This window comes from Lutra lutra, chromosome 15, assembly GCF_902655055.1.
Source record: "Lutra lutra chromosome 15, mLutLut1.2, whole genome shotgun sequence".
In the NCBI taxonomy this organism is placed as follows: Eukaryota; Metazoa; Chordata; class Mammalia; order Carnivora; family Mustelidae; genus Lutra; species Lutra lutra.
Window position 1 is genome coordinate 419,916 of NC_062292.1, and position 24,826 is coordinate 444,741.

Consider the following 24,826-nt stretch of genomic DNA (forward strand, 5'->3'; position numbering starts at 1 on the left):
AAAATATATCAAAACCACAGTGAGGTACCACTTTGCACTTACTAGGTTGGCTAAAATAAAAAAAAAGTAACAGTGTTGATAAGGACATGGAAAAACTGGTGCTTTCACACATTGCTGGTAGGAGTGTAAAATGGTGCAGCTCCTTTGAAAAACAGTTTGGCAATTCCTCAAAAGTTAAGCATAGAGTTATCACAAGATCCAGCAATTCCATTTCTAGATACATACTGAAGAGAACTGGAAGCATATGTCCCCATAAAAACTTGCACATATGTTCATAGCAGCATTATGAACAAGAGCCAAAAAGTGGAAACAACTCAGTACTCATAGCGTGTTGAATGAATAAACAAAAAATGGTATATCAAAATATAGCATATTATTGAGCCATTAAAAGAAACGAAATACTGATACATGCTGCAACATGGATGAACTTTGAAAATATTACAGCATGTGCCAGAAGCCGGATAGAAGGGACCACATACTTAGATGAGATGTCCAGAATAGGCATATCCCTAGAGACAGAAAGTAGATGAGTGGTTGCCAGGAGCCGAGTGGTGGGAGAAGGAGAGCAGCTGCTTTCAGCTGTTGGATTTCTCTTTGGGGTGATGCAGATGTTCTGGAGTTAGAGGCGGTGCAAGTGGTCGCACAGCTTTGTGCATATGCGTCAGTGACTTACATACTTTCGAAGGGTGACTGCTCTGGTGTGTGTGTTATCTCAATAAAAAATGTTAAAAATGTAAAAGTTACAGAGAATAATCAAGAGTGTCAAGTGCCATAGACATCAAACGAAGTAGGCTATGAAGGGTGGTCTTTGAATTGGCGATTGACCGTTGATCGTTGTTTCCCTGATTGGTGAGCTTCGCCGTCCCTCGTTGGTGAGGTTGGCGAGAATGAATGCGCTGGAAGGATGGGAACATGGGGCGACTGAGAGAGCGGAGGGAGGCGGGTAGATAAAGGCAGACTGAATAGCAGACTTCTTTTCACGCAGCTTGACAAGAAAGCTTCAAAAGATGTGGGAAAAGTAGAGCTCGGTAGTAGTATAAAATGGAGATGTTCAGTTTGTTCAAAACGGTACGAAACCGTCAACATGTCTTAGGGAAGAAAAGAGAGGAAACGGACGTAGTTGTGGGAGAGTCATTGTCGAGCAAGGTGCTTGAGTGGTTGAAGGAATGAAATAAAAAGCGCAGTGGAGAGATTAAGCGTAAACAAATAAATGATTCATCTTCTGAGAAAGGTTCGAAGGAATTAGGAAGTTGTAGACTGGCAATATGTTTGTAGAATGCAGCTGAAGAAATTAGTGTCATTTCTACAGGACTGACTTTATTTTCTCTGAACTAAGAGGAAGAGTTGTTAGCCAAGAATGAGGGAAAAATGTAGAGACCCCGAGGTGAGTAGTGAAGGATTGCAGTAGATAGGGGGACCCGGAGAGTAAATAGTTAATAATAATAGAATAGTGACAATTCCTATTGTCATGTGTGTAGGCACTTTACCTAGACTGTGTGTGTCATTGTAATAGAAAACTCAAGCTCCTTTTGGTTAAATAACTTTCCTCTTGTCAATTGTAAAGAGATACGGGTGGGATTAGAAGTCACACATGGCTGATTTCAGACTTCTGTTCAGACTCCTGAGGATGAAGATGTTCAGGTTGGGCCGCACCATCAGTGGATGCCATCGCTGTAAGAGCTGTCTGTCGCGTGTCGACCTGGGGTCTGCTCTGCATACTCAGTAGAGACAGCAAGGACCTAAGGAATCTGTTAGACTTAGAGCCTGCTTTAAGACTTGAGCAAATGCATTTTCTCTTCACCTTTTAGCTACGACAGCCTCCAGTGAAGCGTTTGAGACTTCGTGGGGATTGGTCAGATACTGGACCTCGAGCGAGGCCTGAGAGTGAACGAGAACGAGATGGTACATGTACTTTGCTCAGCCTTTTCTAATACGAAATTTTAAAAAATTAATCTTTCAACAACTTCTTCTTTTTTTCTTTTTGACTATTATAAGTAATGCTAAAACAAACATCCTTGTACGTATATCTTAACATACTTGTGCAAGTGTATCTGAGGATAAATTCCTAAAAGTGGAATGAGTGACTGGGTCACAGGATAGTGCATTTTAATTTTGATAGCTATCAAATTACCCTCCAAAATAAATGCACTATTTTACATTCCTACCGGAAGTATAAGAATGCCCATTGCCATATAAAACATTGGATATCATCAAACTTCTGAAATTTTGCCTATTAGACAAAAAGAAAAATGAAAACTCTTTAATTTCCAACTCAAGAGTTTTATAATAGATAAAAATTTATTTTTCCTTTCATCAGGTGCCTTTGACAAGCATAAGAAATTACTTTGGGAGCTTTAAGATGGTACACTTCTAAAATAGAATTAATCTGTATATATTTTAATAATTGGTCTGTAGCCAAAATCTTACTTTAATGACTTCTGAATTCTTTTAAGATCAAAAGCATATTCTCCAATATATTATACTTGGTATCATCTTCATAAAGAAACATTATATAAAGGCAATAAAGTATAAAATTAAATTTTCACAGAAAATCCAAGAACAGATGATTTGCATTTTAAATTATATGATTGTAGCTTAGAATTGTTAGTTTTGGTGTCATACTTAATTTGGTAATTCCCTTAAGAGAAAGTTCATATATTTGAAGGAGGAAAGGAGTACAGGGAAGAGATAAATACAGTACTTTTGGGTTTATTAATTTCAGAACCCAAATGGTTCTATATAAATGGTTCTATCTATTACTGTGTTCACCACACTGGAATATGCTTCCAGTGTGGTGAAAATAAATGGAGTTTAAGGAAGTGCAAGTGTGAGGGCAAACCTTTCTTTTAATCGGTTCAGTTTACAATTCATGAGCCCTTCCTAGCTGCGTGTTGGTGGAGCTAAAGATATGGGCTGGGGTTGGGGTGGGCGGTGTGGTGTGGTGGTTCCGAGAGTAGACAAAGATGCAGGAGATGTAAAACCCTGTCCTTGAGGAGCTCAGAATTCAGATGGAGCGTCACTTCCACAAACATGTACTGTGAAATGTGACGATAGCGCTAACAGATTTATATACACTCACAGAATTTATTTAGGCAGTTTGATTCTTTTTATAAAAATGTTCTCATTTTAAAGACCTTAAAATCTGGGTTTTTGCATTAGTGAAAGATGCTGATTTCCTACTGAATTCACTGATAAGACCTGTATTGTGCTAGGTGAGCAAAGTCCCAACGTGTCACTGATGCAGAGAATGTCTGACATGCTGTCAAGGTGGTTTGAAGAAGCAAGCGAAGTCGCACAGAGCAACGGAGGACGGGGACGGTCTCGGCCACGAGGTAGTCTTTCCTGCGACGGCTGGAAGCCGGCAAAGACGGTTTCGTTGATGTCGTTCAGTTTGTACGCTTCTATCTGTAGTAGTCGTAGGTTCTTAACTATATTGTGCCAAGCTGTAGAGGACCGAGGGTTTTGGGTATAATGTCCTTCACATACCAGGAGACCTGGCCCTTATTCTTTGCTTTTCTCAAGCAAAGTAAGAAATTCTGATATTTCCTTTCTGTATTGCATTTTTGTATGCATTCTGAGAGTGGAAATACATAAAACTCTGTAGATGAGAAGTTTTATATAATGGAATAGTTTCTTCCTTATCTTACTTAGGCATTGGTTATTCGTTGCTGTTTCTAGTTGTTAGCTGACCTATTTTCATATCTTGGTTCACTACTTTGTAGCTTTGGGGTCTTGGGCATGTTACTTATCTCTGTCAAAAATGAGGAGTGTAAAAGTTAACTCCCTATTGTCTTAAAAACCCAAAATTTTAAAATTAAATAGAATTTTTCCATAAATGATTCTTATTCACTCCTCATTTCAGTTAACTTTATAAAAAATTCCTTGACTGTGGATTTGCCTAAGAGTTATTGAATTTCTGGTTAAATTTAAAACAAGAAACAATTAAGTCATGGTAATTAAAAGAGAAAACTTCATATTCTCTGGTAGTTGCATCTTGTGAGACATGAGTTGGGTTAGTCCGTTCCATCTTTCTTTTAGTAACACCTAGACTTGAGGGGAAATGGCAATTGTTTACGGACTATTCCTAATTATTCCTTTGCAGATAGCACGAAGCCTAGCATAAGGCATAGACACTCAAGCCTTTTTAAATCATGGCTGCATCATGCTAGTTTAGTGGCTAACACATTATTGCTAATGAAGCAGGAATCAGGAACTTAATCCTATTCTGACCCATTTGTAACTTTACTCTTCCCAATAAAATTTTTCTTAAATATTTACCAAAGAAGACATTATGTTGTAGAATGGAAATATATCAATAAAGTTCATTCTCCTGGGCCCCAGGGTGGCTCGGTTGGTTTAGCGTCTGACTCTTGATATCGGCTCAGGTCATGGTGCTCAGGGTCATGAGACTGAGCCCCATGTAGGGCTCTGTGCTTGGCGTGGAGCCTGCTGGAGATTCTTTGTCGGCCCTCCCGCCTCCAGTGTTGTGCACGCTCTCTTCTTTTGGAATAAGTAAATGAACAAATAAAATCCATTCTCCTATTAGCCAGTCATTAAATTAGAAACATCATCTTCAAGTTAAAGGGACTAGATGTTATTTGTAGGTGTTTCACAACCGGTTATTTAGCTTTGTCTAAATAAAGGTACCGTATTGATCTTGAAAGACTGATTATTTTAGCAAAAATGTTCTGTACATAGATTTTATCTCTCTTGATCAGCCTGTTTGGTCAAAGGATCAGACCATGCCTGGGTGCTTTTGATACCCTGGAATTACGTGTTCCTGCGTGTGTACATGCATGTACAGCTGCTCATGAACTTCTTGAATATATCTCATGCAAGTAACTGGCTTTGGAAAGCAGTTAGTATTTGAATTTGCACTAACGTGTGTGTTTTGAAGGTGTAACGAGCCAGTCAGATGTGTCTGCTCTTCCTACGGCCCCGTCAAGCGCTGGTTTGGAAGTGGGGGAAAGTGCGATGGAAGTAGACCCTTCGGCTGGACAGTCTCTTGAGCCTTCCACGTCCCCTGCAGCGTCCGCACAGGCTCACCCGACGCCCTCCTCTACAGAAAGCCCTCCTCCTGCTTCCTCGCTGTCTTCCCCAGACCGTGAGCACAGGCAGCCTGCGGAGGCGTCTGGACGCCATACACATCATCAGTCTGGTGAGGACGCGCTCTTTCCGTGGGCTTCGCCTGATGATTTCTGACAGTGAATACCTCTTTGTGGGCTGGTTTGAAAGATACTAAATCACACGAACTTGTTCTTGCCGGAATAAATCAGAATGACGCGTACTATGCCGTGAACGTGTAACTTAAAGACAAACTTCAGGTGTGCCTAATTGCATGAATTTAACAAATACCAGAATCTTCAGTTTACTTAAGACAAATCTTTAAAAAATATAGGTACCAGCAGATAGTGTTTTGACATAGCCTCATGCATTTGACTTAAAGATTACTTTTATAAGTCATTATAGATGAAGATGTTTTTCTAGACTTACTCGGCTGTATCTCTGTTATCAGTTCCTCTCTTTATAGTTTTTATTATTTTTCTTCACATCATAAAATACGTTAAATACATTCCTTGTGGTACATTTGATAACATGTCTTATCGATAACGTATACAATTTACCAAAAGATTTATTTCTCCTATATTTACATGAAAAATTATTTTAACAAGTCCTTGTCTTCTTGGAACTTGTTATTAGTGAAAAAAAATCAACTCCTAAATTCTGTTAAAATACTATTGTCCTCTCAATATTAAAGCTCCTCATGTTCCAACTCCCCCCTTCCCCAACTATGGAATGTACTAGTATTTGTAACAGTAATTTTCAGCAATATGACTATAATTTACTTGGCATTTTAACTGTGTACATGTAATTATAATAACCACTAAGAGTTTTTTCATACTTTTCTTTGAGTTCTTCTAAAGAGGCATTTTACTTGACATATAATAAAAAATATTAGCAACTAGAGATGCAGCTGGCCTAAGTTAGAACCTATAAAAATTCCTAACAGTGTGACTGCCAAGCTGTCACTTCATTCTTCTCTGAAATCTGATACCAGATCACCAAATACAGGGTGCTGTATATTAGGCATTCTTTCATCGTATATCCCATTTTTGGTAATTCGTTTCAGTTTCTGTGGGAATAGAAGCCAGAGTCAATTATGTAACTATTAAGACTTGTGCACAATTTATCTATAATAGCTAAATCTGAGCTTTTAAAGTCAGGTTTTCCACTGTCTAGTTGACATAGTGTTTCAGGTTATGAGAAAGTAAGATATTTTGGAGTGTTTGGGAAATAATGACAGAATCAGTCAAAAGTTTGCTTGTCAAAGTGGGTAAAATGGGTAAAAAAAAAATTTTTTTTTTTAAAGTAATAGCATTCTTGGAAATATTCTTAAAGATTCTGTTCAGTTATAAGTTATAGGAAAACTTGGCAAGAAGATTCCCAGCTTATATTCACGTTCCACTGAACCCTAACTAGTTCCTGTTGTTTCTAAACATGTTTCTGAGTAAAGTACTTAGTTTGGAGTTTCATTTTAATTTTTTGGTGCATATATTTCACACAATAAATACTGCATTTTAGATTCCTAAATCCCTTTCAGTATTTAATGTAAGTATTAGTAGTCCTTTGAATCATCAAAATGGAGAAAAATGGTGATGATCATGTAATCATTGTGTTGATCATTACTTGGCAACCTTTGCCTGTAATTTTTTTAAAGAAGTAAGGAAACATTTTTAACTGGTCTCTACCAGTTGAAAGAATTTTGGTTGACTGCACTATGGAAAATCAGAATACTCCCATATTAGGAATATAGGGTCAGTATTAAAGAAAATAATTTTTTTTTTAAAGATTTTATTTATCTATTTGACAGACAGAGATCACAAGTAGGCAGAGTCAGGCAGAGAGAGGAGGGAGCAGGCTCCCCGCTGAGCAGAGAGCCCGACGCGGGACTCGATCCCAGGACCCTGAGATCATGACATGAGCCAAAGGCAGAGGCTTTAACCCACTAAGCCACCCAGGCGCCCCGAAGAAAATAATTTGATGTTAGATGTAATATCTAAAGATTATGCCTGGAATTGTTTTGACAACAAGCTTTCATTATCCCAGAGTACAGCATTTTAACAATAAGGACTTAATGAGTTTTTTCTGGTTTTTGTTTTCCCAATCTCTTCTGCACTTCTGGGTTCAGATAGGTTGATGGGTACTAGGAATTATCCATGTGGTAAGGGGGAGTGTCATCTTAGAGCCATGATTTTTACTATAAACATAACTCATTTTACTGTGCTTTTAGTTTGTTGTGTTTTGCATATATTTTGTTTTTTACACTTTGAAGCTTTGTGACAACCCTGCGTCGAGCTAGTCTGTTGGCACTATTTTTCCAACAGTATTTGCTCACTTCACGTCTGTGTCACATTTTGGTAATTCTAACACTATTTCAGGCCTTTTCGTTACTATCATATTTGTTATGGTGATCTGTGATCAGTGATCTTTGATGTTACTATTGTCGTTGATTTGGGGCCCCACAGACACCACCTGCGTAAGACAGTGAAGTTGTTCTGTTCACGTGTGTGTGTTCTGACGCTCTGCTGAACAGCTGTTGCTCTCTCTGTCCCTCTCTGTGGGCATCCCTGTTCCCTGAGATACAGCAATATTGAAGTTAGGCCAGTTAGTAACTCTGAAATGGCCTCCTAGTGTTCACGTGAAAGGAAAAGTCTCACTTCTCTTTAAATAAAAAACTAAAAATGACAGAGCGCGTTAGGAAGGCATGCTGAAAGCCTGGACCAGCAGAAAGCTAGGCCTCTTGTGCCAAACAGCTAGTCAAGTGTGAATGCAAAGGAAAAGTTCTTGCAAGAAATCAAAAGTGCTGCTCTAGTGAACACGTGAATGATAAGTGACATGGAGAGAGTTTTAGTGATCTGAATAGAAGATCAGGCAGCCACAACGTTCCCTTAAGCCAAAGCCTAATCCAGAGCAAGGCCCCGCGCTCTCTTCAACTCTGCGAAGGCTCAGAGAGATTTGGAAGCTTCAGGAGAAAAGTTTGAAGCCAGCATTCCCCATTCTGAAAATCCTAGGTGTCTTAAGATTTATGCTAAATCTACTCTGCCTGGGCTCTAGAAATGGAACCACAAAGCCTGGATGACAACACGTCTGCTTACAACATGGTTCGCTGGATATTAAGTCCTCTGTTAAGACCTACTGCTCAGGAAAAAAGACTCCTTTCAAAATATTCCTGCTCATTCATAGTGTATCTGGTTACCCAAGAGCGTTGATGGAGATGTCCAAGATTAATGTTTTTATGCCTGCTAACATAACATCCATTTTGCAGCCGTCGGGTCAAAGAGTCATTTTGACTTTCAAACCTTCTTATTTTAGATATACCTTTTGTAAGGCCACAGCTGTCATAGATAGTGATTCCTTTGATGGATCTGGGAGAGTGAATTGAAAACCTTCTGGAAAGGATTCCCCATTCTAGATGTCATTAAGAATATTCATGAGTCAGGACACCTGGGTGACTCAGTTGGTTAAGTGTCTGACTCTTGATCTCAGATCAGGTCTTGATCTCAGGGTTGTGAGTGCAAGCCCTACCTTGGGCCCCACACTGGGCATGGAGCTGACTTTAAAAAAAGAATATTCATGATTCATGGGCAGAGGTCAAAATATCAACATGAATAGAACTTTGGAAGAAGTCAGTTCCAACCCACATGGATGACTTTGAGGGATGCAAGACTTCAGCGGAGGAAGTAACGGCGGATGGGATGGACATAGCAGGAGAACCAGCAGGGGAAGTGGAGCCTGAAGATGGGACCATCTCAGGGTCAGACTTGAACAAGATGAGTCGTCTTGTACGGATGAGTCTGCTTCTGGTGAAGATGCTGTAAACAGCGTCGAAATGACAACAGAGGATGTAGGATGTTACATGGTTGATGAAGCAGCGGCAGGGTTTTGAGAGGATAGACTCCAGTTTTGAAAGTTCTGCTATGAATAAAATGGTATAAAATAATGTCACACGCCATGGAGAAATTGTTAGTGAAGGAGTCCGTTGAAGCCACAGCCGTCCCGCCTTTCAGCAGCCAGATCAGTCAGCAGCCAGAAACTTCAAGGCAAGACTCTCCACCAGCAGAAAAGGTTGTGACTCACTGAAAGCCCAATGATGGTTACCTTTATTTTTTTAGCAGCAAAGTATTTTTAAATTAAGGCATGTATGTTAGCATTTTAGATAGCAGACAATTGCACTTAATAGACTACAGAATAGTGTAGGTATAACTTTTATGTGCACAAGGAAACCAAAAAATTCATCTGACTTGCCTTATTGGATATTCGCTTTATTGTGGTGCTGTGGGACCAAACCCGCAGAATCTTGGAGGTGTGCCTCTGTTGCCTTGCACAGAGATAGAATGAAAAAGTATACTTCTTGCCTTGCTGTGGTTCCTCTTTATGTAAATGTTTCCTTTATGTTCCTTGTATTTCCTCTGTCACTTTTGCTGGGGTGAAGGAAAGGGATGACGGGAATGTGAAAACTCGCCTGGCAAAATCGCCTCTGTGAACCAGGTTATTTGCCTTCTCTTAGCCCACAACCGCGTCGTGAAGAAAGTCACAAGCACACAGCTCGCTGGCTGTTCAACGCCGTGTCAGAGCAGTCTTTCAACATTGTTGCCCGACAACTAGACGAAGCGTTCAACACCCTCTTGTCTCTCAGATTCTGTCACTCTCCTTTCCCTCATCCTACCCTCGGCTGATAACCTTCACATACGCAGTTTGTGGGGGGGAAAGCGCTCACTTTCCTGCTTTTGAATCCCCTGACATTCTCGTATCCGTGATAGAAACAGACACATTTGGGGAGAAGTTATGTCTGCTCTTGTCAAAGGCGAGCCATCCCTTTCCAGATTCTCAGCGTTGCTTCTTCTCTGCGTCATTAGCATTGCCTTTTCTACGGTATTGGTCCTTTCCCACCTTAAACATGCTCTGTTATTACCTGTTTTCTTAAAAAAAATTCTTCCCTTGGGATGCTTGGATGGCTCAGTCAGTTGAGTGTTTGCCTACAGCTCAGATCATGATCCCAGGGTCTTGGCATTGAGTCCTGCATCGGGCTCCCTGCTCAGTGGGGAGCCTGCTTCTCCTCCCTCTGCTGCTGCTCCTGCTGTGCTCACCCTCCCCTCTCCCTCCCTCCCTCTCTCCCTCTGACAAATAAATGAAATCTTAAAAAACAAAACAAAACCAAAAACTTCCCTTAAGTACTGTACCCACACTCTCCCCCAGCCTGTGTCTTTGCTCCTTTCATAATCAGTCTTCACAAGAGGTGCTCACATACTGTCTCCATTTTCTTACCACCTTCCATCTGTTTGTCCACCAACTTCTGTTCTGCCTTTCAGCTCCGTTTCCACTGAAGCTTTTGGTCAAAGTCACCAGTGGCTTCTGTTAGTATCTGACTAGATTTTTCCGTCCTTCTGCATTTAGCGTAGTCTGACATTGCTCCCTTGAAACACCTTCCCTTCTTGGCATCTGTGGCACCGCATTTCCTTTTATTCTTATTACCAGCTCTAGCTGGTTTTCAGTAACCGCTGTTGATAGTTCTTGTTCTATTACTTCTGAATGTTTTAGCAGAATTCCTTAGTCTGCCCTCTCTCCTCTGTCCTGTCTCCCTGGGGGGCTGCATCAGTTCCCGTAGCTGTTACTGGCCCCTCTCAGGTGAAGATTTCCAGATGGACGTCAGCAGTCCCCTCTTCCGCTTCGACCTGCAGACTTCTGTGTCCAGCTGCTCGTCTGACTCTTCCTTTCGGTTGCCTTTGGATATCTTGAGCTTAACATGTCCGAACTAAAACTTAATTTAGCCTCAGATCCTTCCCATCTGGTAAATTCTTCCATCTTGGCTGCTTTATATCTTGGCAAATTTAAACCCAGCTGCCGCATTTGCTTAACAGCCTGTGTGTCATTTCTGAGTCCTTGCTTTCCTTCATGTCCGGTGCTCAGTCCGTCGGCAAGTCCTGTTGGTTCTGCGTCGGAAACAAATTCTTCTCCTTCCGGCCCCACCCTCATTTCTTGTCTGCGAATTGACTCCTTGCGTTTCCTCTTCTCGCTCCCTAGTCTTCCATTCTGCATGTCGCAGCCAGGTGAGTAGTTTACGCTGTTAGATCAGATTACGCAACTCTGCTGTTTCAAACCCCTCAAAGACTTCCAATTGCATTTAGGAGCAGAACTGCAAAAAAAATTGAAGTTTTTTACTGTGGATCTCCAAGAACCTATGTGGCCTGGGATTTGCCCACCTCTCTAACCTCACTTCGTAGCACTTTCTTAGTTCCCAGTGAGCGTTAATGCTGTACCTGCAGTAGTTTTCCTTGAATGTGCCAAGTTCTCTTCTGCCTCTTTGTTTCTGATTCTGAGCCTTTGCACGTACTGTTCTCCGTACCTGAGGAGCTCTTCCCCTGGCTTATCGCAGCCGACTCCTTTTTCCTTGTGTCTCAGGTCAGGTGTCCTCACTACCCTAGCCAGACTCCTTTACTACAATATTACTCTCTTTTATTAGCCCTGTTTACTTCCTGAAAAGCACTTATTAAAATGTGTAATTATTTTGGGGTGCCTGGCTAGGTAGTTGGTGGGGCATGCAACTGTTGATCTTGGGGTTGTCAGTTTGAGCCCTGTGTTGGGCATAGAAATTACTACAAAGATAAAAAGGAAGAAAATTTTAATTATTTTGTTCATTTTGCATTGATTTAGGACTTCCTCTTTTTAGAATGGTCTTATTTTAATCTAGATAAAAGAATATGATTAGAGAAGGTGGTTTCTTTGGCTTGAATGCGGTTATCAGCACATACAAAATTCACTTTGGAGTCTCACCTTGAGAAATGAGTCACCTAAGGGATCCATGTGTTTTTAATTAAATAGACCACTCAGACCATGTGAATTTAGTTTCTTTAACATAGTATCTGATATGGCTTATCTGTGAATTCCTGCCTGTTTACAAATAATTGTCCAGATTTACAATTATATAGGTCTATTCAGAATCTTTATAGCTAAATTGAGTTCTGTAGAAAAATTGTTGGGAACTAAGAACTCTGTTGTACAGCATAGCAAAGCAAAACTTTCAAAGCCCAAATATCCAGATTATAGGTTCCTTAAAGGGTGCCAGGGTCTGTTCAGTCTAGGTAGAGGCAATGCATAGATTAGAAACAAGTGGAAATATTGGGTTAATGGTAACTTTGGGGAGACCAAAGAAGAGACCAGAGGAACTTGGAAGTCAGTAAAGGAGTGACAGTTCTAAGAGAAAAATGCATAAGGATCACCTGGGCAAGAAGCAAATTGGGACTGGAGGACATATCCACAGCAGGCAGATAAAGACCACCAATTTAGATACAGAAATAATCCAGTCTCCAGGACATAACACCTGTTTTGGAGAGGGAGGGCATGAGGTTAGAGCCAAGTGGACCTTTGTCAGGTCAACTAGAGTTTCTTGTTCTCTTTCGGTGGGAGTTGACTCCTTAGGGACATTAGCCTGGAGTCTTTGAGAAGTAAACAAGAATCGTGTAGGTTGTTTCAGGAGACGGAAGTACAAATTTCCTTTTAGGAATTCCTGATATTCCTCAACATTGTTGAGGGTTTTTTTATTTGTTTTTAAAATTTAACCCAAAGTATTCATAGATTCTCTTGGTTCGTGTTAATATTAACAAACACTAATCCTCAATGCATTTATTCACATTATAAATTGTACATTTTTTAAAGGATGTAATGTGTGTGTATCTTACCTGCCTGTAATGTTTCTGACTGCTAGCAATACTGTTGTTCAGTCCGATTGTTGAGTTTGCTTATTCTGGTTGGAACTTGCAGTGTTGGCCTTCCTGGTTAGCTGTGTGGTGACTTCTTTCCATAGCCTCATTTTTTGTTCTAACCCAGGGGAGAAAAAGCCACATGCAACCAGCCTTAAAAGTAAACAAACAAATTGTTCTTTAAAAATGCTGGAAGTGCTAAATAAATAGTTCGTGACATTATCGTCATTGAATCTTGGTTTTCCAAGTTAAAGAGCACGCTGCTTACTCTTAGAGCCTGCTACAGCACCTAGTGGTTCTGGGTGGAGAGTCTTCTATTCCCTTAAAGCATTTGGCAACATAAGAGAGAGGGTTTGAAACAGCAATAAAGTCAAGTGATTTTTCTATAATTTTTCTGTTTTCTTAGCAAAACATGACATGTGTAAAATAAACTTTGTGGGTGCATAATAATTATTTATTTTCTATTGCTAGAAGCATTGCTATTATGCATGCTGTCAGGAAATAAGGTGTATGTATATCCCTGAAAAGAAGGCACCGTGCCACGGAGGATTGGGATGTATTTAGTGAGTACTGTTCTGCTTGGCTTTCTAGGAGGAGCTGGCATTGAGAGACTAGGATAGCACTTGAACTGTTTGCTAAATCTTAACTGCCAGTTGACAGACAGAATAAAATTCTTTATAAGTAGAGGTCATGGTAACAAGATGTTACTATCTCTAACGTGATTGATTTGTGAAACAATAAAACAGATTTGCACCTTATGACCTACGTAAACGAGGCTCAACGTTGTTTGACAGTTGGTGTCATTTCCTTCTGGTGTCACCGAGAGACACAAAATTCCTAGTACCTTCACCATCGAATCAGCAACTGTTGAATCTCTGCCTTGCCTTTGGTTAGAATGGATCAAGTTTTTGTTTAAAACCAGTCTCTTGGGACACCTGGGTGGCTCAGTCGTTAAGCGGCTGCCTTCGGCTCAGGTCATGATCCCAGGGTCCTAGGATCGTGTCCCGTATCAGGCTCCCTGCTCTACGGGAAGCCTGTTCTCCCTCTCCCACTCCCCCTGCTTGTGTTCCCTCTCTCACTGTATCACTTTCTGTCCAAAAAAAAAAAAAAAAAAATCTTATAAATAAATAAAACCAATCCCTCCTCTTACCCACTGCAGCTTGTCTCTCGGTCTCCCCAAGGACCTCATTCCTGCATTTGTTCACCTCTTTTCATGCATCATCTTCTCTCCTTCCCTCAATTACACATCGTCCACTAGAGACAAACAGGTAAACCTCCTGTAAGTCTTTACTTCCCCAGCAACGATCATCAGTTTCTCTGTTCCATTAGCAGCCGGTCTTCTGGAGAGAGCATGTATGCTCTGTGGGTCTCCTTTATTACCTTCTCTTTCTCTGGAACTGTTCCAGTCCGGGTTTGGCCCCTGCGGTCTCTGCGGAAACAGCTCCTGCCAAGGTCGTCAGGGACTTTGAAGATGCAGCAGCCGGTGACGAGTTGTCAGTGTCTTGTTCGCCGTATCCGCCGTTCGACGCAGCTGCCCCCCGCCCTTCCTGACCTGCTTCCGTCCCAGCCCACAGGTTGGGCTTGCTCAGTCCTCCAGCCTTCTCCTGGCTTCTCCTCCTCACTGAGATTTCTCTTCCGGATAAACACGAGCACTCCCGAGTCCAGGCTTTAGACGTCTGCGTTTTCGCTTACGCTCTAGGTGGCTCCAGGTAACATCACCAGCGACCCCCAGTCTACACTGTTACGTTCAGTCCCTGTTCAGGGTCTCCGCTGGGATATCTGTTGCTTCTCCTCTTTCCTCTGCTACTGCTTGTTCCCCTCTTTTCCCTGTCACAGTAAGTGACAGCTCTTAGTTTCTTGTTATGTCGCCAAAAACTCTGGGACCATGCTACATCTCCCCTCTCAGCAAACTCTTCTGCCGTCACCTCTGAGGTCTAGCCCACCCCCAGACACGCTTCCTCCTCCGAGCATTTGCACGCATTCTTCTTTCCACCCGCAGCACCCCCTCCAGACACCCGTGTGGTCGACTCCCTCATTCCTTAAGGTCTTTGTCCAAAAATCCCCTGGGAGAGAAGCCTTCTCTACTGACCACACAGAAAACAGTAACCCATCCTCCACTACCTCTGTCCCCTTCCCCTTCCCCTGTTCAGTTTGCTTCACACCAATTGTCCTTGTTTGACACCAACACATAAATGTATATTACGTGTGTGTGTGTGTGTTCACTGCTGTCTTTCTTCCTTTCTGAACGTAATCTCCACATGAGTAGGGACTGGTTTGTTCAATGTTTTATTTCTCCCCAGAGCCAAAAACAGTGCCTCAGAGATAGTAGGTACTCCAGTGTACCTGCAGAATTCTGCGTGACATTCCCACTTTTTATCTATGACCGTTGTGCTAAGAAGATGTTAAGGATTATGTAAATAATTTTAGCTTAAAAAAAGTAAATGACATTTCCAATATAAAGAGAAATATTTTAGCTGAAAAAAATGTGTAATTTTGACTTTTAAAGAATTCTTCATTAATGAATTCCAAGAATTGTTTACAAATACATAACTTTTTCATGATTTTAATTGAATTTTAATTATATGGTTGAAGTTAATAGTTTGTATATAGATTAGATAACTGACATTTTTCAATTTTTCTTGGTATCATTTTGTTACAAAAAGATGAAATTAGTGAAGAAAGGAATATTCATTTTAAAACGTTTCGTTTATGGAAGACTTTATTTTCACTCTATTTAGTTACTTCACTACTCTTAGAGAACTATGTGTGTGTGGTTCGTTATAGTTAATCAAGCATTAGAATATGTCAGTGTGTGTAGTTCATCTCCTAAGTAAAGGTCACTCATTTTTTGTAAGTAATTTGTTTCCTCCATGAGACATGTATTTTGTTGATATTCTTCTCTCTTTAACATATAAGCAGATTCTTCCTATTTTCTATTTCACTGCTGTCTTTTCACCTTTCTTTTCCTGCCTGCGTCAGAATTCTTGCGGGGGCCTGAGGTAGCTCTGCTCCGCAAGCGCCTGCGACAGCTGAGGCTTAGGAGGGCTGAGCAGCAGAGGCAGCAAGAAGTGGCTGCGTGCGCCCAGCGGCCTTCCACTTCCGAGCAGTCCTCTCCCGAGCGCTCTTCACAGGACCCGCAGGCTTCAGGTTTTTAATGTCAAGTGTCCTCAAGCAGCTGGTGGAGTTGGTGTTTTAACACTGCTACTGTGTAATGAGATGCTTCCCTCCTCCCCTTCCGCAAGGGCTGGTGGTGCTGGCAGCTTGTCCCTCCCTCCCTGTCCTGCGTAGGTGTTCACCATCCCACGGCTGGAGGGACAGGTTTTGGTAGCAGTATTTGCCAGAGAGATGAATCTAAAATTATAAGCCATTATTTTACTCGTAATACTTCTGGGAGGGGCTGATGTTTATTATTACTTTTATAGCGAATGAGCTACTTTCGAATAATCTACTGAATTCAGAGCCTGCTTTGATATTTTTATTGGAATTTCTTATATGCTGAATTGATGTCTGTGCTTATGGCCCCTGGTGGTGGTGGTTGTTGTTCTTTTGTTGTTCCTGTGGGAATTAACCAGTATTCCTGGGAATGGAGTGTGATACTAGATTTTAGAATTTAGTGTTGTTTGGCCAAACCAGCATGCTGACTCAATTATCCCCTTCTGTAATTATTTGAAAATCTTCAATATTTGCTTACTTACTCCTTGTATACACAGTCAACTTTCTGATCTGTAGAGCAGCAGAAGTCTCATGTTCCCGTTCCCGTGCTGTAGAGCTCTGATAGACAGGGATGGTCAGCGCCTCTCTCTCTTTGAGCATTTTAATGGCCTAGTTTGTTCATGCCAGCGAGCTCCTGATGCTCAACAAACATTTGTTGACATAATCAATGAAAGACACAGCACAAGATAATTTGTCAATTTAATTCTTTCAAGATGGATGTTAGGTACTACACGTCCTATTGTATAGGTACTACGTCATAAATGCTACAAATCTTTATTTAAGAACTAGAGTGTAGCTGGGTTCTCATACTAATGAGATTATGATAATTTGATGTACTACTTTGTTTCCCCACCCTAAGGAGGGATGAGTTAGGGTATTTACTTAATTACTTTGAGAACTCCGATTTAACTACTTGGAATCTGTTTGTATATTGGTAGAACTGAACAGTCCCCACTTTATAAATATCCGTTCCCCTAAGTGTTGACAACAGAAGCACATTATATAATATCATGGTGAATGAAACAGATTGAAATAATATAGATAGGATGTTTGGAATAAATTCTGGACTTGATTTTTAATTCAGTGTTACATTAATGGAAGGAATATCAGCCCAGGTCTCTGACCATTTTTTTTTCCTATACTTGAAACTAACTGGAGAGTTCGGTTAAATTACAGTCATGACATTTAAGAATAAGACATTTTGCTATGATTTTGTGCTATATACAAAACTGTAGCTTATGTGTTTCAAAGGAAAAAATATGCAACGTAAAAACCAAATAAGTAGGACGTTAAAATGCACCTACATATATACATATTTTTAAAATACTGACGTTAACAGGTAACAAACCACGTGTTAGAGTGAGCTTGAGTGCAAAATATAAAACTGTCTACATTTGTACATTGTAGATATTAGAAAAATATTTTTAAACTCAGCCTTTCATATCTAGCTTACCAATTTGAATTGAACCAGGTTCTTTTTTTATAGCCGAAAGCTTTAGAGTGATTATGTGGTCTCTGTGGAGTGAAATGCTATTTTACCAACTCTGAGTATCCTTCTCATTAAATAGTATCTAATTTGGTAATCAGCCTTTTTGTGGCAATCTTTAAAAAACCAAAGTTCTGTAGACACTTTGCCCCGTTTTGAGGTTGAGAATAGTGTTAACCTTTACTTTGTTTTTAAACAACATCTTGGGGCCCCTGAGCCTGTCTCCATGGCCAGTAGTAGAGATTTCTAGTGTCAGAGTCATTGTGTGTTGTTCCCTTCACCTACAAGGTGAAGTGCTTCCTGTATATCCTATGCTTTTTAACATAGCATTCCTATGAGACCCTAGTACGTCTGATCTGTGACGCGTCCTGGGTTCATTTCATAATGCTACTTTTACTCTGTCCTCAATTGTGACAGGAACACTATTTAGTAATTAAATGAGAAAAAGTTAAATCATACATAGTTTGTTACAAAGAACAACCAATATAATCTATCTAATTTGTCCATTTATGGATATGAGGAAAAATGATTAGGCTTAATGCAAAATTTATCTTTTCAGAACACACAAATTATAAAAACACAGAATAGGAATTAAATTTATGAAATTCAACAGGGAGATAGGTTTATTTGAATAACAAAACATGTTCTTAAACTTAATGAATAAGTACAGTATTGTCTTTGTATTATGGACATTAACTGATCGACCATAGCTAACTTCTAAAAATTTCATTTTTCAAAATTAGAATATATCATGTTAAAATACTTTTACTAAAAAATAAGTAAGTAAATAAAATATTTTTACTTTTTTAAGCTAAAAAACTAAAAATTTTTCCTAGGCTTTTAGAAAATACATCATGACTTGTTTCTAGGCTTTCAGTGATAAATTTTTTTTTTTTTAAATGATGAAGAGATGAATTTGCCTTCATCAGATTACTGCTAACGTACTAGACTGGTTGAGTTCCTGGCCTATTCCTATGACTAGATGAGCTTGGACAGGTCATTTGGCTGCTTTATGTCTCAGTTTCCCAATTATTGTTTTATTTAGATAGTCTGGCCTGCCATGATTTACAGATAGCATAAGGTTGGGGTAGACAATACTGTCTAAAATTTTTATACTCCTAAGTAGAGCAGCACACATAATAATGTACTGTCTTAATTATGGTATCTTTCACTTGCTACCTCAAAATTACCTCGTATCCCAGCCATATACAGTTGACAGCATACGGAGTTTTGAGTGAGCTGTAAAGACATGCCAGAAACAGCCATGGCAGAGGCAGTCGGCGTAGTGCTGATTTTAAACCCAACTCTTTTTTTCCATTTCAGGTCCCCCAGAAGTCCTGGGTTGCTGGCTCCTGCTCAGAGTGACAGCCCCTGTGGAGTCTGCTCTACTGGCCCGACCACCACAGAGCCACACTGGAGCATGGAGCCAGCCTAGAGAGGGTCAGGTAGGAACTGTTTTTTCACTTTATGGCACGGTTTTGCTGATTGGAAAAGAAAGAAGTAATTTTTATACCCCAAAAGGGTATAAAACATTGGTGATTATTTTTGAAAAAGGGCTTTTCAAAACTGAGCCATATTGGAAAAAATCAGCACTTACCCGATCCTACGCAAGCAGGCTCTATACAACACCCAACTCCCCACTGTCCCCTGACGACAGTCCCGCATAGCACGTCTCAAGTGGATGCATTCGATCCTGTTTTTAGTGTTTACAGCATTAGTAGTTGGTAAGTCAGGTGTGATGTTGGTCTAGTTCTTTCGTCCTTCCCGACCTTTAATGAGCGCTTGAAATGTGGGAAGCTTCCTGTCATTACTTCTCATTCAGTATCATGTTTCTGAAGAACAGGCAAATAATAATAACATTAATTGACCCTTTCCTCGGTGCTAAGTAGTTTACATTGGATCATCTCATTAAGTCTTCACCAGAACAGTATGTGGTAGATACTATGATTATCCCCATTTTACAGATGGAGAAACTGAGACATACAGACCTTAAATGGCTTGTCCAGGATTATAGTATAACTGAGTAGAAAAGCCAAAATTGAACCCAGAAGTCTGGCTGACGAGTACTTGTTATTTACCTTTAAGACTATAATTCCTTATTTTGTTTACAATTGAAAAATTGTGATGAGAAAATTCTAAAGAGTTTTTTCAAAACCAAAATATAATTTTTTTTTAAACATTCGGAAATTGACCCTGAGACACCTTGAGCTCAGCACTGAGTTTTTGCCTAAAGTTTATCTCTACCTTAAAAATTATGTTAATAATTTTAAACACTTCCAATAACTAGACCAACCACGTTGCATTTTGCAGTAAGTTATCAGTAGACCATATGGTCTGATTTTTACTTTGTAATGGTGCTTTCTGAAAGATCTTTTACAGGGAATTGGAATAGAGCACGCAGACAGCTGAAGCAGTCAGCGTTGAGCTAATTTTACTGTGTTAATATTCGGAAATGTTTCTATAAGTTAGAACTTACAAGTATTGTATTTATGAATATCTTGTGGTATAAAAACATGTTACTTCAGATGTTTATGTGACAGGAAAATAATCCTTCCGAAAACAGTTGCATTGTACCCAAGATTAAAATAGAATAGAAGCAATGATAGGATTTCTTCTTAAAGATTGGTTTTTCAGGATGGGAGGAACAACAAATGATTCGCCAGATACATAACAGTCGTGAGAGGCTGAAAACCAATAAGGAAACCCTTCTTGTTTAATACTATCTTTCTATTTTAACATAAACTTTGTTAATAGTTTGAATCATTAAAGAGATTGAAAATACATAATTTTGAGGCAGTGACAGCATTCTAAATCCTCCATCAATGCGTTTTTTTAAAGACATATTCTTTTCTAAACTCTAGGAAGTTAGATAGGATGCACTTCATTTTATAAGATTTGTACATTACATAATACTTACTGAAAATTCAGTATTCGTTAAATGAGTCCCTGGTAGGTTGATAGTTTTCTGAGGGCTCTTATAAATGAGAACACAGTGAAATGTATAACAAATACAAAGACACAAAAAGTATTCCTAAGACACTTTCTAGGAGGATTTTCCAATATTTATTTCACTGTGACTCAAGTTTTTGTTATGTTTTTCTTTACTGTAGGGAATATAATTTTGGTTTTCTGTAAAGACCAACTTACCTGTTCTGGAAAAAACAACATGGTAGGAATGTTGTATCTAACTCTAAAATGGATAAACGAGAAGTTTTATAAGGGAAAGTAAAGCCTGGATAGGTTCAGGAACTGATCGATACACTGTCATTCTTCCTTTCTCGTGTGTTGTCCAGGTTTGTTAAACTGAATGTTCTGATGAAGAGATAAGTAAGCGTAAGCTGGAGCTGTTACCCAGATGACGCACACGCTTTATCAGAATCTAGTAATACAGTCTCTGAGCCGACGGGTTGTATCAGAAGGTAGACGATTTAGAGTTGACAGGAGTGACCCCAAGATTCAGACTTCTAAGTGTAGAAATTGAAGCAATCAGGTGAAATGAAATTGCAGAGAATCCAAGATATATTGAAAAACTTCTCTTAGCCATCAGGTTAAGAACACTCTCAATTCAAAATATTTTGTCTACTTTTGGGGAAATAAAGGCATGATGGATAGAAACTTGTGATTATCCAAAAGTGCAGACTTTTTGTCTTACTAATATTTGCTAAGAACTGGAGCACAGGATATCAGAGACGGGAATTATTCTTACATTTAGGAGAGAGCTGTGCTTATTATCTATATATTCCCTTTTCATATCGCCCTGTTGGGACACTGAAACTCGAGCCAGGACTTGGTAGCCACCTCCTTCTGTTCCCTAATGCCTTGCTTAAGTTACTAGGTCCCCAGGATGACCAGGAAGAAAGGTGAAGCTTAGATCTAAAAATGTCACATAGCTAATTATTGTCAGAACCAGGTTTAGAATCAAAACTCACTAACCCCAGACGAGTGCTCTTTCCATTTTACCATGCTGCCTTTCTTTATATCAGTGTTTTCCAAACAATAGAACACATTTATAGGACAAATTCTTACACAGAAACTCAGTGTATCAAAAGGATAAAAAATTAAATGTTCTATTTAAAGCCAGGGTGGAAAGCACAAAGCTCAGACCATTAAACCTACTCCTTTTCTCTTTTTCTTTTCCCACCAGGTACCTAAAGAAACCTAAGCCTTCAACAGAGTATAGTTTTAATATGCATAACATATCTTAGAATTTCAAACATTGTCTATATTTCTGTAATGGCAATTACTTCATTGAATTTTTCTCTTATAAGCCATTTTCTTTGTGTGACATCTTCACTTGGAGCTCCTATTTTCAGCTCAAGGTGCAATGACCAATACCTAGCAAAGCGTAGCAAGCATCTCATTTCATGCTTTGAATGCTCAGTCCAGAATGAAAGCCATCCTTAAGGAGCTGGGAAGGGGTTTGAGAAGGGGAAGGAGTCTTCTGATTAGTGAAGGAGATACTCTAGTTTTATTGTATCTGCCTTGACCTATGCTAAACTTGAATTTGATAAAGGGTATATGCACGGAAGTAGAAGACTATTTTCTTAACTCATTCTCAGCGTTGCTAAATGCTTGTGTGGAATAACCTGTCTGAAGCCCACGGCCGCTGACTCACTGCTTGGGAAATACACCACCGTACTGGCTTCTGTTCCCCACCCTTAGACCTTTGTCTTAAGCTTAGAGTTGATCATGACGTTGCTGTGCAGTTTTCTGCTGCTTGCTTTTAAGTTGAAATCTCATTTTTGTTTCAGATTCTCCTTCTTCTGTGGTTAACAAACAGCTCGGATCCATGTCACTTGACGAGCAACAGGGTGCGTGCAACAGGAGATGCGCTATGCCCATCCAGCCGTAGCTTTATCGCAATGCATAAACCAAGCTCGCTCTCCCTTTTTCATAGCACTTCGTTTTGATTATGGTCTGGGAGTGGGTATTTTGTGGGCTAAATTACCCTAGGTAGTTTTGGGTACAGAGGTCCTCCTTGGCCTCTACAAATTATCTTCTACGTAAACTAAGTTAATTTCTACCTTTGGCCCCTTATGCCAACTTTACTTTTTATAATAATATTGTAATGGATTTAAGCTATATCCATTTTTAAAAATTCTAGGTATCATGAAACTGTGTAGAATTGTGAATATGAGGCTACCATATTACCTAGTGGCTGATTTAGAAAAGGTTATATAATGCAGTAATACTCTCTATTACCAGATCGCTGTCATAATGATACTTGGTTTTATGTCTCACTTATCCCTTGGTCAAACTCCTGATAGCTTTAACTGTAAGGAACACTGCTGTGAACTCAGAGATAAGCTTTGGAGCCATCAATCAGAAGGGAAAATAGCTTCCACTCACACTCGCACTTTTTGTAGTAGGAGAGGAATGAGATCAACCTGAAAGCTGTGAACATAGCCTCATGAGATAGACAGGTTATTTATCAGGCTTTATTACTAGAAGAGCAAATAGAGCACAGAAATGGATTGGTAGAGGAGGACAAACTAAACAAATGGGCTTTTAGAATTAGGGCAACAGCTTTATCATTGCCCCTCAGAATTCCCTGGACGATTCTAAATGTGTTGTGATGCAGTGGGTAGAAAAAGTTGATGTTAAGTTATCAAGAATAATTTAAATAATTTCACTTTTCTCTACTTAAAATGACAAATGATTGCTTAATAGACTTTATAAATATTTTTCAAAAAATTAAAAAAAAAAAAAAAAAACTCAGCCCTAAGGCCATAAGCTTTAGTTGGCTGAAAGTTTACACCTGTAGGATGACTCATTTGCTGATAGTATTTGGGAAATTAAATATTGCTGAAGTAGTGGGAAGTAGATCTGATTTTAGCTGTCTTCTTGGACATATTCAGAAACTAATTTTAAAATAAATTCCTTCTGGTCTTAAATTATTCTCTATAGCCCTGAGATGACAAGTGTTGCTGGAGGTTTTTCTGTTCTTGGGAACGAATGAATGATGAATGAGTTGGTAAATGAATTTGAGAACTAAGAAATTCAGCATGTTTTATCTATATATATTTATTGTAGAGGTATTAACAGTGATGAATAATTCCCTTGAGGTAAAGTACAATTATATCATATTGTAATATATTGTACTATTGTTAAAAACTGCTCTCTAGTTAAATAATTATTTTTGTAAGGATATATGAATGTAGATAGTATATCACTACCAGAGAGTTTGTAGTAGTTTGTAGTTTGTAGTAGAGTTTGTAGTTCATACTCTGTTCATCACATAGAATAATTTCCTTAGATTACATTGAATCTTTTATTCAGTTTAACTTGGTACTTAATTTACTTATGATATGGGATATGGCAGAAAGAGATGACTAAAGGATAACACTCAGATTTTTGGATCAGGGCCTGGGTGAATGATGATGCCACTTAACTAGGGTAGACTTGTTTGGAGGCAGAAATCAAGTAGTTCTCTGTTTTTCTGGCATAAACTATGATATGTCTTTTAGTCATATCAGTAGAAATGTTATATAAAAGGGCAAATCTTGAGCGGGCCTGCCAGAAGCTGCATCATAATCATCAATGAACTGTGTGATAAGTCCTCTGAGTTAGAAATATTTTAAAGAATTAAATCCTGAGGGTTTTTTGTTTTGTTTTGTTTTGTTTTAACATGCGTTTTTGCTTTAACAGGATGACATCTTTTAAATTACTGGGGACTTCTACATCCCAGGCCTATATTACCTAAAAATAACTTTTATAAAAATTAGAGAAACTGCCCACCACTGTCTTTCTCACCTGGACTAAGGGAGCCACCTCTTACGTGGGCTCCTTGTATCCACTGAGGCCATACAGCCTATTCCCCAGCAATAGCCAGAGTGAACTTTTAAAAACATAAATCTAAACCCGTCCTTCATCTACCTAAAGCTTTCTAATTGTATCCCCTTGCCCTTCAAAGCAACCTAAACCCATACCTTGGTTTACAGAGCCCTGCATGACCTCCTGGCCCTTGTCTCCCCGGCCTTATTTCAGGCCACCCTCCCTCACTGACTCAGCTCTTAACAGGTTTGCTTGTAGTGCCTTTGATACTCTGTGCTTCTCTCCCTCTCAGAAGCCGTATATCTGCTATTCCCTCTCCCCGTATATCTGCTCTTCCCTCTCCCCAAATCCTTTTCTCTACAGCAGCTTCTACTCATCAGATCCCAGTTAGAAATCTCTTTCTCAAAAGTAACATGACATTTTAGTTTGAAGTAATTCTCTGCTCTTTTTCTCTTTGTGACCTGCTATTTTCCTTCATTGCATTTGTCAAAATGTGTGATCATATATTTAAGGATTTGTTTGATGCCTATCTTCTCTGAATATTGCTCTCATTCACTATTACACTTAGTGCCTAACTAACACCAGATCTGTTGTT

General features: G+C 39.5%; 1 protein-coding gene across 7 annotated transcripts in view; it reads left to right on the top strand.

Annotated features, from left to right (window-relative positions):
* Positions 1-24,826, top strand: part of DCAF6 (DDB1 and CUL4 associated factor 6) — a 143,509-nt gene that overhangs the window by 71,123 nt on the left and 47,560 nt on the right. For 3 of the 7 annotated variants that reach the window (XM_047704740.1, XM_047704741.1, XM_047704739.1), the window contains 5 exons: positions 1,809-1,902; positions 3,213-3,332; positions 4,898-5,158; positions 15,738-15,905; positions 22,209-22,268. In XM_047704740.1, the coding sequence (XP_047560696.1) occupies positions 1,809-1,902; positions 3,213-3,332; positions 4,898-5,158; positions 15,738-15,905; positions 22,209-22,268 (703 nt within the window). The remainder of the gene's footprint in view (positions 1-1,808; positions 1,903-3,212; positions 3,333-4,897; positions 5,159-15,737; positions 15,906-22,208; positions 22,269-24,826) is intronic. The other 4 variants (XM_047704742.1, XM_047704743.1, XM_047704744.1 and 1 more) reach the window with 2 other exon arrangements.